Source organism: Lissotriton helveticus, chromosome 8 (genome assembly GCF_964261635.1).
Source record: "Lissotriton helveticus chromosome 8, aLisHel1.1, whole genome shotgun sequence".
NCBI lineage: Eukaryota > Metazoa > Chordata > Amphibia > Caudata > Salamandridae > Lissotriton > Lissotriton helveticus.
In genome coordinates, this window is record NC_136069.1 from 23357890 (window position 1) to 23372835 (window position 14946).

Genomic DNA, 14946 nt, shown 5'->3' on the forward strand with positions numbered 1-14946 from the left:
TAATTCACGTGACCAGTCAGAGGGCACAGGCAGTGAGACAAGACGATAAAATAAATCAAACCGAAATCTGGTTAAAACATATCTCTCGTAGTTAGACAGAAAAAAAGACAAATAAGGTTGAATACCAAAGGAGGATTGAATCATCGTTAAATGAACATTTGACTTTTTACCAAGTTCTGAGCACAAGCGTAAATCGCATAAATGGGCGACACATAGTTTTTTCAAAGTTTTTCTTGGTATGGCCAGTAGTGATGCAGGGTCTGTGAAAAATGCAGGGCAGTTCAGATCATTCAAGAATTTAAAAACATATAACAGCCAGGGAATCTTTTTCCAATAGGTCAGTGTAAGACAATCAGATATTAGTGACCTAGTGAGATGGCATTGCTCCTGGGTCCATATGCGATGCCAAAGAAGGATCGTCTGGTATTTAATGATGTCCGATAGATACTCCCAGCCGAGCTCTATATCGATGCCATAAGTAGAAGCGCTTCGGGGGAGGGCTAGTATGTACTTCAGAAAATCATTTTCAATAGTTTGGAGCTCGCTAGCGGGTATATAGCCCCATACACCAGCTCCATAGGTAGCCACGCTCATGCATTTGGCTTGGTAAATCTTCAGGATTACGGCAGGAGCGGGCTTGCCTAGTTTCCTTGAAAATGAAGTCAGCGCCGATGTTGTGCGTTGAAACTGCAGTTTCTTGCTGGAAGTGGCAGGTTTCCAGGACAAATCTTTATCAATAAGAATCCCTAGATATGGATAGGTGTTAGCAGTTTCTAACCTTGTCTTCCCAATCAAAAGAGATTTACATCTTTGGGCTTTCTTACCAATGTTCATAACAAAAGTCTTGGACTTATTTACTTTAAGTCCAAGAGAGAGCATGAATTGGCAGTATTTGTTTAGTTGGATCTGGAGTTGATTGGGTGTCCTTGCTAAAATGACAGAATCGTCTGCATATAATAATGCAGGGATTGGGCGGGTGTTTATGCAGGGCAGATCTTTGCTGTCAACTAGCATCGCTTGCTCCAGCCCATTTGTGTAGATGTTGAATAGGAATGGAGCAAGGACGCACCCCTGCCTAACGCCTTTAGCAATATCAAATGATTCCGAAAGCTCCCCTTTGATGCCATATCTCACGCAAGCTTTTGCGTCCGAGTATAGCTCTCGGAGAAAATTCAGAAGTGCAGGATCTATACCCAGATTACTCAAGATCTCCCAGAGCTTGGAATGAATTACGCAGTCGAATGCGGAACTCAAGTCCACATAGACTAGGTAAAGATTACCGCCTTTGGCCCAGGCATATTTACCCATCAGCAGAGTCAGATTTAAGGCCTGTTCAACAGTGCCCAGTCCCTCCTGGAAACCAAACTGTAAGTCGGTTAAGATCTTATTCTCCGAGGCCCAGTCCCGGAGACGCTCCAAAATTAGTCTACCGGCGACCTTGCCCAGAGAATCCAAGAGGGAAATGGGCCTGTAGCAGGCTGGGTTGTCGCGTTCTCCTTTTTTAAATATGGGTAGAAGCACAGAAGTGGACCAGGATTCTAAAAGGCCAATCTGAGTCACTGCGGACATGACCTGCGTAACAATTGGGGACCAGAGGTCTATATTGCTCACAAAGATGTCTAATGGGACCCCGTCAGGGCCGGGCGCTTTACCGGTCTTTGAGGAGGTCAGCGCAGCAGTCACCTCCTCTAGGTCAAAGTGGAGGTCGATGGGGTAGATATTGTTGCTTGTGGGAGCTGCCCCCTCTGATCTTGAGGCCTCAGTTGTTAAGGTGGGATCCCCAAAGATCTGTGAGTAGTGCGCTACCCATTTATCAGCAGGTACTGCCACATCTAGATGCCGTACAGCAGTTGCATCAGCTAAAAAGGGGGCCTTAACTGTTCTCCAAAACAGGGTACAGTCCTTACTTAATGTGCTCTGATGTAGTTGGGCCCAAAGGTTGTTTTTTATTTCCCGTTTACGGGATTTTTGTGCCATCTTATAGTTTTTTCTTAGGGAGGCAATTAGGGGCATATCCCTGACTTGGTTGTGTAGAGCACTTTTTAGTGCACGCAGGGCTTTACGGCAATGAGAGTCAAACCACCCTCTGGAGTCCCTATCAAGAGTCTTATGTTGGCGTGTAAGCTCTTGTCGTATAGCTTCTAGGATTTTGACAAAGCTTGAGAGGATCAAGTGGGGAGGTGAAGACTTCTCCAAACAATGATAGATTAAGGGAAGGGTTTTATGGATAATCTTGCTAGTGACCTGTGAGGAATTGATCTTTGACCATTTAACAGTATAGCCATTGATTTTACTCATCTCCAGAGATTGCTGCGTTAAAAGGCTTGTTTTCGAACAGACTGGGGATGGGGTATTTAATACTATAGTAATGCTGTTGGAGTAGTGGTCGCTTGAGGGATCAATACCAGTTATAAAATGTTTTAATCGATTATTTAAGGACTGAGAACATAAGATAAAATCAATAATAGTAGAAAACCCTCTACCGTGAAAAGTCGGCTTAAACTCAACAACAGGACTCACTAGTTCGTTCGCATATTCAAGTTCTAAAGCAAAAACACAATTGTTTAAGGCGTCTCCAATACTACTGTGGGCAAAGTGGGCCAGGGGGACGTCATGCTCGTCTTGGAGCCCACAAGTACCTTTTTTATAGGTATTGCACAAATAAACATTAAAATCTCCGCCCCACACAACATGACATTGTAGCTTCTGGTTCCTTGTTTTCTGATCTTGCAAATATGAAGTAGTTTCCGACAAGGATTTTACACAGTCACCAGATGTGGCATTATTATACATATTAATGAAATAATAACAGGAACTGTTGTCTGGGACTAATTTGAGGATTGGAGATACTAGCGGGACTTCCGTGATCGTGAATGGAATTAAATTGGAAATGTAGGTAGCTAAGCCACCCTTGGGTCTTCCATGAGCAGACGGTGAGGCCGGAAGATGAAATGTTTTGAAGCCCTGGATGTGAATAGGGACAGTTGCCCAGGTTTCCTGAAGGCAAATTAATTTATAATTATGGATCACATCTTGCCAAGACTGCAGATGAATTTTGGATCTAAGGCCAGCTACATTCCAATATAGGACTGGAAGATCCTGGGTTGATGGCGAAATAGGGTTTGAAATCTGTGGTTCAACAGTGGAATGTTGAGGTCGGGGCAGGGACTGGGTAGTTGGGACGGGGGGGAGGGAGGTACGTTTTGGATCGCAAGGTTGAGGAGTAGTGAGTTGTTGACTCAGAAGTGAATCAACTAAGGTAGTTGACTGGGTAAAACACGAATCCTGATAGATAGATAATGACGACTGTGAAGTCAAGGTTTGCTGGGGGATACAGGACTCGGGATAGATATCAGACAGGGATGGCAGAATGAAACCAACCGCCCGAGTGCTCTTGTAGATAGATTTGGGGTTGAGCGGAGCATTGTTAGGGCCGTTGACTAGGGTAGATGGAGTTGGTGGTCAGTCAACCAAATCCAAGCAGTCATATCTATTGGATAATGGTGGTCCTCTCCAGTTGTTAAAGTGGCCGGGTGGTGGGTTGCTAAAACCATAGCCTGACCACTGGTCTCGGTCTCTGTTTCCACCCCAGTTCCCTACCCTCGTCCAGGACCATGGAGGACCAGCGTTACGTCGTGTGGTCGGGGGATAGAAATACGACAAATTATGAGTAGCTATCCCTTCAGTAGAGGTATGATCACCCCAGGAGCAGATATGCTCAACTGTATTAGGATCTGCAAAGTTTACTATAACGCAGTCGCCCAAGATGTTTTTCGGCTCGTTTCCTAACCAGGGCACTCTGCGCACAGTAGTGACTCTGTTGTCCATGAAGGTTGGAAGAGGTCTGTTGTTGGACAACCAGTATATTACTTTATTTTTTAGTGACCAGACCGGTTCGTCCTGGTTAGGGGAGAGTTCCGGGACACCTGTCAATATAACTACATATGGGGATGCCTCGGGTGGGAGGTGGATAGGGGGCCTACTTCTCTTTCGGATTTTCGGAATGGTGTTAAATCCAGTAGGATTATTAGGATGGGTGGGAGCAGGGGTAGGAACAACGGGGATGGGAATGGAAGAAAGAGGGTTTGATTGGGTAGATGGTGTTGGCTTAGGATTGGTTACAGGGTGAGGCGGTAAAGGATTAGAGGATTTGAGGAGTGGTTGCGGCTTGGTTGTAGGTGCTGATGGTTGTTTTTGATTAGGCTTCTCTGGGGCTTTTTGTTTATTGATATTGGGATTCTGCGCAGAAGTTGCAGGCTTTGGTGTGTTTGTGTTAAGAGTTCTGAGTCTACCTTGCGCCAAGTTGGAATCCTTCTTATTTCCCTTACTTGGATTTGGACCTAAAGACAGTTGAGTTAGTTGGGACTGAACCGTATGCAGAGCCTTTTCTATTGGTTCTAAATAAGATTTAAATAAGTCTCCAATTCTGCTAAGCAGTAGGCTGTCATTTCTGCATTTGTTAGTTGCAAGGTTACCGTTTTCCATGTCTCCTTCACTGTCATAGCTACTGGAGCTGGTACAACTAATATTCAGGTTAGCCGAGATAGGATCCAATGTTTGTACACTTGATAGGGGAGGAAGTTGGTAGGGGGTTGTGGGATTAAGGATTTGTAGGGAGGGATGAAGAACGGAAGGAGTAGCAGGGATAGTTGCAGGGGGAGGAGTGATGGTATGGTGAGACTTAGTAGTTGCCTTCTTCTTTGATTTTTTGGGGATTGCTCCTTCTCGTACACCTCTATCTATAGAGAAGGAGGGGGTATCATCTGTTTGGGTAACAAAAATGGCTGGAGATTTTTCAAGAGAAAGATTGGATTCGGAAAGATCTAGGGACGCTGATAGGTCCACTGTACGAGGGACAGTGTGCATCTCTGCATATGCTGTCACAGGAAGGGGTAGTTCAACAGGTCGCTGGGGGGTTTTTGCGGTGGCCAGTAAGCCCATTGAAGAGCGTCTGGCAATCATCAGGTCCTGAGAGACCCTTCGTTCCAGTAAAATGATACCCTGCTCGATGGCGTCGTTTGCTTTAGTTATGAACTGGTCTATAGGACCAATAACCTCGGCAGCAGTTTGAGCCTGCTTCTTAACGGTGTTTCTGGTAGTTCTCGGAGGCATGGTACAATAGAAATCGTAACAGGTGCAAAAGTACAGTGAGACTAATAGAACTAATAACAAGATTATCGGGACCTGGATAAAAGTATAACCAGTGACAGAATGTAAAAGCAAAACTGAAATAGGATGGCCCAGTCCAGCCCTGCCCGGTCTTGAACGGGCTTAAACGGGCCCGCCCTTGGCCCGGGCTTCGCCCGCGCTTCTCCCCGCGCGCGTCCCGCGTTGCGTTTAGGTCCGTACAGTTTATGGTGAGCGAGATAGGGGGCGTGGCCGCCGGGGGAAGAGGCACCAGCTGTTAGGTGTAGAGGCTGCTGGTCCTCGCAGTCCCCCGGTGAAGCCAACAGGTAGCCTCAAGGTCTAGTGCACGCTGGGAGCGTGCAGGCTGTCCGCCGATTGCGGAGAAGCTCCCACCAGCGGCACGACCTTTCCTGTGCAGGATCAGAGTTGAAGAACGCCCTCCGTGTTCAGCGTTCAAGTATCCTCCTTAATGGCAAAGAGAGTTCGAGCAAATGAGCAGCACCCGCAAAGCGGGTGTCGCGAAAGGTAAATAGGGCAGAAGGGGGGCGTGGCCGCCGGGGGAAGAGGCACCAGCTGTTAGGTGTAGAGGCTGCTGGTCCTCGCAGTCCCCCGGTGAAGCCAACAGGTAGCCTCAAGGTCTAGTGCACGCTGGGAGCGTGCAGGCTGTCCGCCGATTGCGGAGAAGCTCCCACCAGCGGCACGACCTTTCCTGTGCAGGATCAGAGTTGAAGAACGCCCTCCGTGTTCAGCGTTCAAGTATCCTCCTTAATGGCAAAGAGAGTTCGAGCAAATGAGCGGCACCCGCGAAGCAGGTGTCGCGAAAGTTAAATAGGGCAGATGGGGGGCGTGGCCGCCGGGGGAAGAGGCACCAGCTGTTAGGTGTAGAGGCTGCTGGTCCTCGCAGTCCCCCGGTGAAGCCAACAGGTAGCCTCAAGGTCTAGTGCACGCTGGGAGCGTGCAGGCTGTCCGCCGATTGCGGAGAAGCTCCCACCAGCGGCACGACCTTTCCTGTGCAGGATCAGAGTTGAAGAACGCCCTCCGTGTTCAGCGTTCAAGTATCCTCCTTAATGGCAAAGAGAGTTCGAGCCCTAGCCCTACTAGCCTGTCTACCCTCGAACTTGCTCCTGCTAAACCCCGGCGTCTCCAGTGGTCAGCAACCTCAAAAACCCAGAAGGACCGGACTGCCGTGCTCAACTAAAGACTGGGACTCCCACGAGGAGTGGTTCTGCTCAAATATCTACAGCTCCTGGTGCCAACCACGTATCCAGCCCACTCTGCACCTGCCGAGCCCGGCCCGTGCCCGAGTGAACAAAGACCACGAGGACGTCCCCCTGCCGACTGTGACCAAGAATCCAGCACCCAAGGACTCCCCTCAACGCTCCTGATTACGCCTACAGCCTCAACACCAGGGAACCCCCAACCGTGACCAGTAGAGGGTAAGATTTCTGGCCGCCTAAAGACACCCCTGCACCTGGCGCCCCATGGCCCCCTGTGCCCAACTCCTGGGTGTCTACCCAACCTACAGCTTCCCAACTTACCCCTCGAAGTGTTGGCCGCACCTGAAGAATCTCTGTCCCCGAGCCTGCAGCCTTTGTTTGTCTCGCAGCTTTCCCTTTGAAATACATTGGGCACCCTACGGCCCAAAAGCACCCTGCACCCAGCTGCCCCAGTGCCACTGGATGTGCACCAACTGTTCTGTTCTACTTCCCCACTTGCCCTGAGTAAGTGACCATGAGCTTTGCTTCCACAGCCGTGTGGCTTGCCTGCTAGCAGCACCAACCAAAGGCCCCCTACCCGCCATAGGCTAACTGTGGGCCTACTCTCTCTGCACCCGGCTGCCTCTGAGGGTGTACCTACTGTACCTACCTGAACCATGGAAGAACCCTGAGTCTTGTCCCTGAACCTTAACTCTGCCAGTCAAGTAATTACCTGAAAGCCGATAACTTACATTTTCTCCATAGGGTAACATTGACTGGTTTTCACTTGGAAATTCTTCTAAGTGTTGAGTTTTGAAACTTTGAAATAATCACTAAAAATCATCCGATCAACGAAAACAAAATTACTCACCTGTTACCAGGAGAGATCCCAGTGCTGGATCTTGGTGCCCAGCACTGACCAGAAAAAGTCATTACAACTGCGATTTCCCCACAACCTGATTTTCCTCCGTGGGATAACATTGCCTGTTTTTTACCAGAAATTTTTCTGTCAATTTTTGCAACATACAAATATTCCTTAAAAATCGCCAGTTTAACATAAACGAATTCCTTCACCTGTTTTCAGGAAATGCGCCAGGGCTGAATCCAGGATAAAGCCCTGAGTAAGAAAAACGTTTGTAAAGTAAATGAAATTGTGGTTTACTTAAAATTCCCATTGAGCTCAATGTTATAATTGTGTTAAGAGTGTGTTGCATATTGCAACCACTGTATCAATTGCATTCAAAAGTCTATTGCTCATTGAAAGTATTCAACTGTAGCATCTCATTCTGAGAAAGTATTTTTATACCTACATTGTGGGTCTAAAATAAAACAATATATTTTTATATACAAAACAATTGGCCTAGAGTTCAGTTCTTGAGTGTGTGAGACCATTTGCTGACTGAGTGTGTACATCAAATGCTTTACACTGTCCTCTGATACTGCCTTACTACTCGACCATGCTACCATTTTGTAGAGTAAGGTTATATCTAACTTTAACCTCTGCCAAAACTCTGGGGACTGTTGGACTCTGTACCTTACAATGGTGCAGTATATACAGAGCCACTTTCTTACACTCATGCAGAGCTACAATTCGCTGAGCACTACCCATGCAGTCCAGCCATCGCCCTGTCACTACCCATGCGCTCTTCTAGTCACCCATCCAGCACCATGTACATATCCAATCACTCCGCTAAAACCCAAGCAGTTATAAATTTACCATGCACTCTCCTTGCAGTACTCTAATAATCCAGTCACTACCCATGCGCTCATGCAATGACCCAGGACTAACAAATGCACTTCTACAATCCCCGATGCACTACTAATACATACCTCTACCCACCTACACAGTACTGACTCACTCCTGCAATTACCCAGGTCGTACCAATGCACTCCAGCAATCCCCCTGTCACTACCCATGCTCTCCTCCAATCACCCATCCAGCAGTATGTACTTATACAATCACTCCGCCAAAACCCTCTAGGTCTTACAAAAGGAAACCAGACCATAGACCATAAGAGGAAAAGTAAAAGTGTTGGCCCGCAAGCATACTACTGTTTGCACTTCATCTCCTTTACAAACTGAGACTACCCATGGATAGGAGATAACATGGTCGACCGTGTAGGTGGCATAATCATAGGACTCGTGTTTCCTTCTCTCTCCAATTTACCAACGAAGCCCAAATTTTCTCTCCACTTCTCTCATGCTATGTCCAATTCATATGTATAAATAACATTCCTAAGACACTCGTAATAGGATAGAGGATTTTTAAGTTTCTATAAACTGCAAATCTCACGCCTTGCCAAAGGAACTACATAAAACAAGAACTTCGATTCAACCGTTGTGATTTGCACTTCTTGATCTAAGGTAATTCTGAAGAAGATTACACTAGGGCTTTCTTTAATTTGTGTCCCCGTGGATTTCTACCACAAAGTCACATATCGAGTTCCAAAATGGTACTAATATTGGACATAACATAAACAATTGTATATCATCTGCTGCTACTAAAATGCACCTAGGGCAAGTATAGGTATTACCAGTGGTTTTGGAGACCTTTGCTGGGGACCAATAAACTCTATGGTTAGTAAATAAGTAGGTCTGTTTAAGAGATGGTGGCTTTACTCCTGTCGTAGTATACTATGAGTCACTCCACATTTGTGTCAAATCCTCATCATTGAACTCTTCACCCCTCAATTTTAGAATTTCAGTCTCAATCTTCACACTCATCTCCCAAAAAAGCTGAGTACCGAAAGGATGTTTCCTTTTTCCCTTGACCCGTTCTCATCACTTGATCAAATTTGGATTCCTCCTCATCCGCCCAATCTTGTGTTGCCCACCAGGAACTCAGTTGATAATATTTAAACCTCGTCAACAGACCATTAGTAGAATTGCACAAAGCTTCCCAGCTCATCAAATTTAGGCCTACCTAGATTTCAAAGACTGGCTTAGTTGATCCCTCAAGCACTCCGGGGTGCCGGGCGAACCCCAAATCGGTGCCCATGATGGAAAATATGGGACTCTCAGAGTTTTCCGTACATACATCCACCTATGTAATGCAGACTTCAAAATCTTAAGCCTCGCCTTTTAAAAAAACTTTGGGTTTCCGTATTTAAAAAGGAAGTGCGTTTGAGCTTGTGGGACATCGGTTAGCATTGCCTCAAAGAGTAAGCTTATCATTGATTTATCAGTTCTATTAGCAAGCATGCGAACATTCTTAAACTGAATGGCGTAGCAGTGAACCAGTATATCTGGTTGTGCCAATCTTCCAATTTCAAGCCTCCTACACAACTTTTTCCATGAAATCCTAGGGCCTTATGATGCCCAAATAAAACCTCCTATTTTCCCCTGAAGTTTTGCTATATCCTTCTGAAAGACCAACGGGATGGTATTAAAAAGAAATGTCACCTTTAGGTTCGACCATTTTGAGAGTAGTTCAGTTACGTCCTGACTAACTTTCCTCCAATTTCCTTTTGTAATATCATCCATTCTCTGAGTTAACACCCCCTAATACTGTATTTGAGTTTTCACCCCATAGTTCACCATACCCTGATTCCAATCCATAATCTCGGTTTTACCCGTGTTTACTTTATACCCAGAAATTAGGCCAAACCTCCCTGCCTCCTCATCAGGTTGGGAATTGCGTCTTGCGGGTTTCTCGTATACAGCAACAAATCATCTGCATATAGTGCTAATTTAACTTCCAGGTCCTGTGATTTAAAGGGGAGAATAGCTGTGTCTGCCCTTATCGGATTAGCTAGTGGCTCGATATATATATATATTAAAAAGAAGTGGGGACAGGGGACATCCTGCCTTGTCCCTCTGAAAATTTCAAACCAGTGTGACCGCCCCCCATTTATCAACACCCTGGCTTTAGGACCACTGTATAAATTTCGCACAACCCTTACCATATTCTGTGGAAAAACAAAACTTAACAAGGCCTCCCACAGGTAGGGCCAATGTACCTGATCAAAAGCTTTGGCTGCGTCCACAGCCACTATAGTCAAAGGTAGTTTCCGAGCCTCCGCAATATCCATGGCTCCCAACAACTAAAAAGTCAATTCATTCAACTGCCTCCCTGGTATAGAGCCCTTTGGTTAGGATGGATAACCTCATGTATTACCTTAGCTACCAGAGATGCTATGATTCCGCAAAAGATCTTATAATCCGCATTCAATAAGGATATCGGTCTATAGGAGTTCACTTTCAGTGGATCCTTATTTGGTTTCAAAATCAAAGTGACTGTAACCTCTGACCAAGAATTAGGGACCTTCTTTCCACTCATATATACCTCATTAAATAAGAATTGTAAAATAGGAGTTACTGTGTGAATCATACAGAGAAAGACCTCGACTGGTCGACAATCCGGTCCAGCAGCCTTTCCCTTAACAATTTTCTTGCACTGAGCTCTTATCTCCTCATCCTTAATCTCTCCTTCTAAAGCTTTCTATTGCTCTATAGTTAACCCTGCAAGTGTCGTCAACCCCAGCCACTCCTTTATATCTTCTTGGTCTGGTTGAATATCATCTCTGTATAGATCTCTCATAAAGCTACAGACCTTTCCACATATATCTGAGTTAACATTCAATACCTCACCAGATTCTCTTCTGGTTAACTCCCGAAATGGGTTTCTAGCCCTATCTGCCTTCGCCTTCCAGGCTAATAATGATCCACAATTTTCTCCATAGGCAATGACCCACTTGAACAAGTTGTTCGCACTGTGATTTTTATTTTATTTTCTTCGCAGGTTCTCAGGCGGGAGAAGGACTTACCCCAGGTGGCTCGGAAGAAATGAGAGATGATGGTGAGTAACCAAAGGCAATGTGAAATCCTTTTTAAGATAGGCCCTCACCACACCGAATACGTGATAAGGTTTGTATTACTCTTCTAGTGGGAGGGGTGAGGTTGAGGGTGGTAGAAGAGGAAAGAAAATAGAAAATAAAAAAAGATGTCTGTATTATTGTGGTGCCTACTGAGCATTCTTTTATCTCCTAGATGCTTCTTTGCTCTCTCTATCTGTGTTACAACTACCTTTCGTTCATAGAAACACTTTGCCACTAACACCTTCAAAATAAAAAATTTATCTCGTAACAGAAAGCAATGCCGTTTGGTAGGCTGGTGATAAGACCCCCCCCTTTTTTCTCTTTTCTCTCGAGGATGTTCTGTAGCAAAGAAAATCAACAAAACAAATAAAGGAAAGCCGAAATCCCAACCAATTCTCTTTTCTGGTTGTCTGCTGCTTTCGTTGTTTGCTGTTTTCTTTTCTATCTAGACCGGTACTCACCCCCCTCCCGCTTAACGATTACTCACCTCAGGGGCCGCAACTCTCCGAAGTTGCGGCAGCGATGTTCCAGCTCTCCTGAGGGGTCCACCACTCTTCCGACGACTCGTCGTCCGTGTTCTCTCCCTCCTGGTCTCGCTGCAGGGCTTCTGATTCTGCTGCGGCTCCCTGCGTCTTGCTCTCGTCGTGACGCGGCGTCTCCGTCCTCTGCCCGACTTCCGCCTCTCTCCTCAACCACCCATCTTCTTCCTGGTGGATCTCTGGCTCCTCGTGTGGACCGCCCTCTTCTAGGCGGTCCAGGACTGCTGATTGGCTTTCCGGCGAAACCGACCTGGAGGTCACCTGTGTAGGGAAGGCCAAAGGGTTAACCCTTTGAGCGCCTCCCCTATACATCTCCTGCCAGGGCTCGGCCGTGAGGTTTGGAAAATCTGCATCGGGTGAGTTTTCCTGCTCGGGCAGCCTGTCCCGCTCACATCCATGCACTCCTCCAATCACCCAGCCAGCACCATGTACTTATCCAATCACTCCGCCAAAACCCAAGCACTTATAAATTCATCATGCACTCTCTTTGCAGCACTCTAATCATCCAGTCAGTACCCATGCACTCATGCAATGACACAGGCACTAACTCGTGCACTGCTACACTCCCCTGAGCACTACCCATGCATTCTAGCCACCGCTCTGTCACTGCCCATTGTCAGAGGGATGGGCGGAAACAAAATCTAGGAGGCGGAATGCAGTGCTCAATTTTGACCGGTTTATTTCTATTATGGCAGAGCAAATACAATTCCTCAAATATGTTCGTCTCCATCCCTTATCTGGTCTTCTTCTATAATGTCGCGGATCCTAAGTGTCTTTTCAATGTTCTCGTTTCGTCGGTATCTTGACAAAACACTTGATCTGTTTGTTCACACCGTGATTTTCTATTCTTTTCTTCGCAGGTTCTCAGACGGGAGAGGGACTTACCCAAGGAGGCTCGGAAGAAAGGAGAGATGATGGTGAGTAACCAAACGCACTGTGAAATCCTTTTTAAGATGGGCTTTCACCACACCGAATAAGAAATAAGGTTTGTATTACTCTTCTAGTGGGAGGGGTGAGGTTGAGGGTGGTAGAAGAGGTAAGAAAATAAAAAGAAAAAAAATGTCTCTGTAGTATTGTGACGCTCACTGAGGGTTCTTTTATCCTCTGAATCCTTCTTTGCTCTCTCTTTCTGTGTTACAACTACCTTTCGTTCACAGAAACACTTTGGCACTAGCGCCTTAAATAAAAAAAATGTATCTCGTAACAGAAATCAATGCCGTTTGGTAGGCCGATGATAACAGAGCTTCCCCCCCCCTCTTTTTTCTCTTTTCTCTCGAGGATCTCAACCGATTCTCTTTTCTGGTTGTCTGGTGCTTTCGTTGTTTGCTGTTTTCTTTCTTCTTTTTGACAGGCCCGTGCCTCGTTACATACTCATGCTATCTAGACCAGTTTTCTACAGAAGGGAGGTGGTCCACAGAGGAATCCAAGTCCACATTAGTTTTCACAGATTTTTGATAGTACTAACACACTCAAGAAAACTCTGGACCTCTTGAGTTTTCAAACAGTAAGGTATTTGAAAGGGGTGATTGTGTTGGACGTTACATCTTGGTGTCCGTAGGCTCAATCCTTTTTTGTATGAATAGAATCAGAAGAGTCCGTACTTTATGGAAAATTGTTCTTTATTTGTGTAGATAAAACGTAGACAGCCGACACGTGTTTCGCCCCTATGGCGAATTGCGCCAGGGCTTTTTCAAGGCTATTTACAATGATTTGTATTCTGTAGACTTCGTCATAATATACACAGTGTATTTCAACATTTGATCCGGTTTGTAAATTTATTAGGGGTTGAATCCCTAGCGTATTCCTCAGAGTCTCTCGTTTCTTCAACCCCTAATAAATTTACAAACCGGATCAAATGTTGAAATACACTGTGTATATTATGACGAAGTCTACAGAATACAAATCATTGTAAATAGCCTTGAAAAAGCCCTGGCGCAATTCGCCATAGGGGCGAAACACGTGTCGGCTGTCTACGTTTTATCTACACAAATAAAGAGCAATTTTCCATAAAGTACGGACTCTTCTGATTCTATTCATACAAAAAAGGATTGAGCCTAAGGACACCAAGATGTAACGTCCAACACACTCATCACCCCTTTCAGCTATCTAGACCAGTACCCACCCCCCTCCGCACTTAACGATTACTCACTGCGGTGGCCGCAACTTTTCTGAGTTGCAGCAGCGATGTTCCAACTCTCCTGAGGGGTCCACCACTCCTCCGTCGACTCGTCGTTGTGTTCTCTCCCTCCTGGTCTCCCTGCAGGGCTTCTGATTCTGCCGCGGCTCCCTGCATCTTGCTCTAGTGGCATCTCCGTCCTCTGCCCGACTTCCGCCTCTCTCCTCAACCGCCCGTCCTCTTCCTGGTGTATCTATGGCTCCTTGTGTGGACCGCCCTCTTCTAGGCGGTCCAGGACTGCTGATTGGCTTTCCTGCGGAACCAACTGGGCGGTTACCTGTTTAGGGAAGGCCAAAGGGTTAACCGTTTGAGCACCTCCCCCTATACATCTCTTGCCAGCGCTCGGCCGTGAGGTTCGGAAAATCTGCATCGAGTGAGTCTTACTGCTCGCGCAGCCTGTCCCTCACACACCCATGTACTCCTCCAATCACTCTGCCAAAATCCAAGCACTTATAAAATCACCATGCACTCTCCTTGCAGTACTCTAATCATCCTGTCACTAACCATGCACTCATTGTGAGAAAGTGCCATCTTTTTTGCATGGTATGCCCCCACTTTATGCTGAATGGCTGATGTATTTTGACTGAGTGTGCCATGGGTTCCTGCCAACCAGGTACCCAGGGCCTGTGTTCCTTCTTTAAAACTGTGTTGAAACCTAAACCCAGTTGGCATCCCTGGCCACAGGTCAACCCCTGGTAAATGGTACCCTAGGTACCCAGGGCACTGTGACCAGAGAAGACCCCTAAGGGCTACAGCACTTATTGTGCCACCCTTATGGGGCATGTACCATGACACACACACGCACTGCCTTTGCGGGCTAAGTGTCCTGGTGCAGAACCAAACAGAGTCGAAATGGCACACATCCCTGTGTGCCATGCCCACAAACCCACTGCCCTGGCATACCTCAGTCACCCCTCTAGCTGGGTACACTATGCAAGTGGTGTGGGCATAGGTGCATGAGCCCTGTGCCCCCTCAGTACCCAGGGCCATTCCTGGGCACTAGAAGGGCAGTGATGCCATTAAGAGCATATGGTGCTGGGAGATTGTCATTACGAACTCCACAGCACCATAATGGCTACACTGAAGACAGT

General features: G+C 46.4%; 1 protein-coding gene across 46 annotated transcripts in view; it reads left to right on the forward strand.

Annotated features, from left to right (window-relative positions):
* LOC144772242 (uncharacterized) overlaps positions 1 to 14946 on the forward strand; it is a 507669-nt gene that overhangs the window by 376964 nt on the left and 115759 nt on the right. For 21 of the 46 annotated variants that reach the window (XM_078656424.1, XM_078656417.1, XM_078656428.1 and 18 more), the window contains 2 exons: positions 11065 to 11121; positions 12540 to 12596. The exons of 14 other annotated variants lie outside the window; for them this stretch is intronic. In XM_078656424.1, the coding sequence (XP_078512550.1) occupies positions 11065 to 11121; positions 12540 to 12596 (114 nt within the window). The remainder of the gene's footprint in view (positions 1 to 11064; positions 11122 to 12539; positions 12597 to 14946) is intronic. 11 more of the 46 variants (XM_078656418.1, XM_078656427.1, XM_078656433.1 and 8 more) reach the window with 2 other exon arrangements.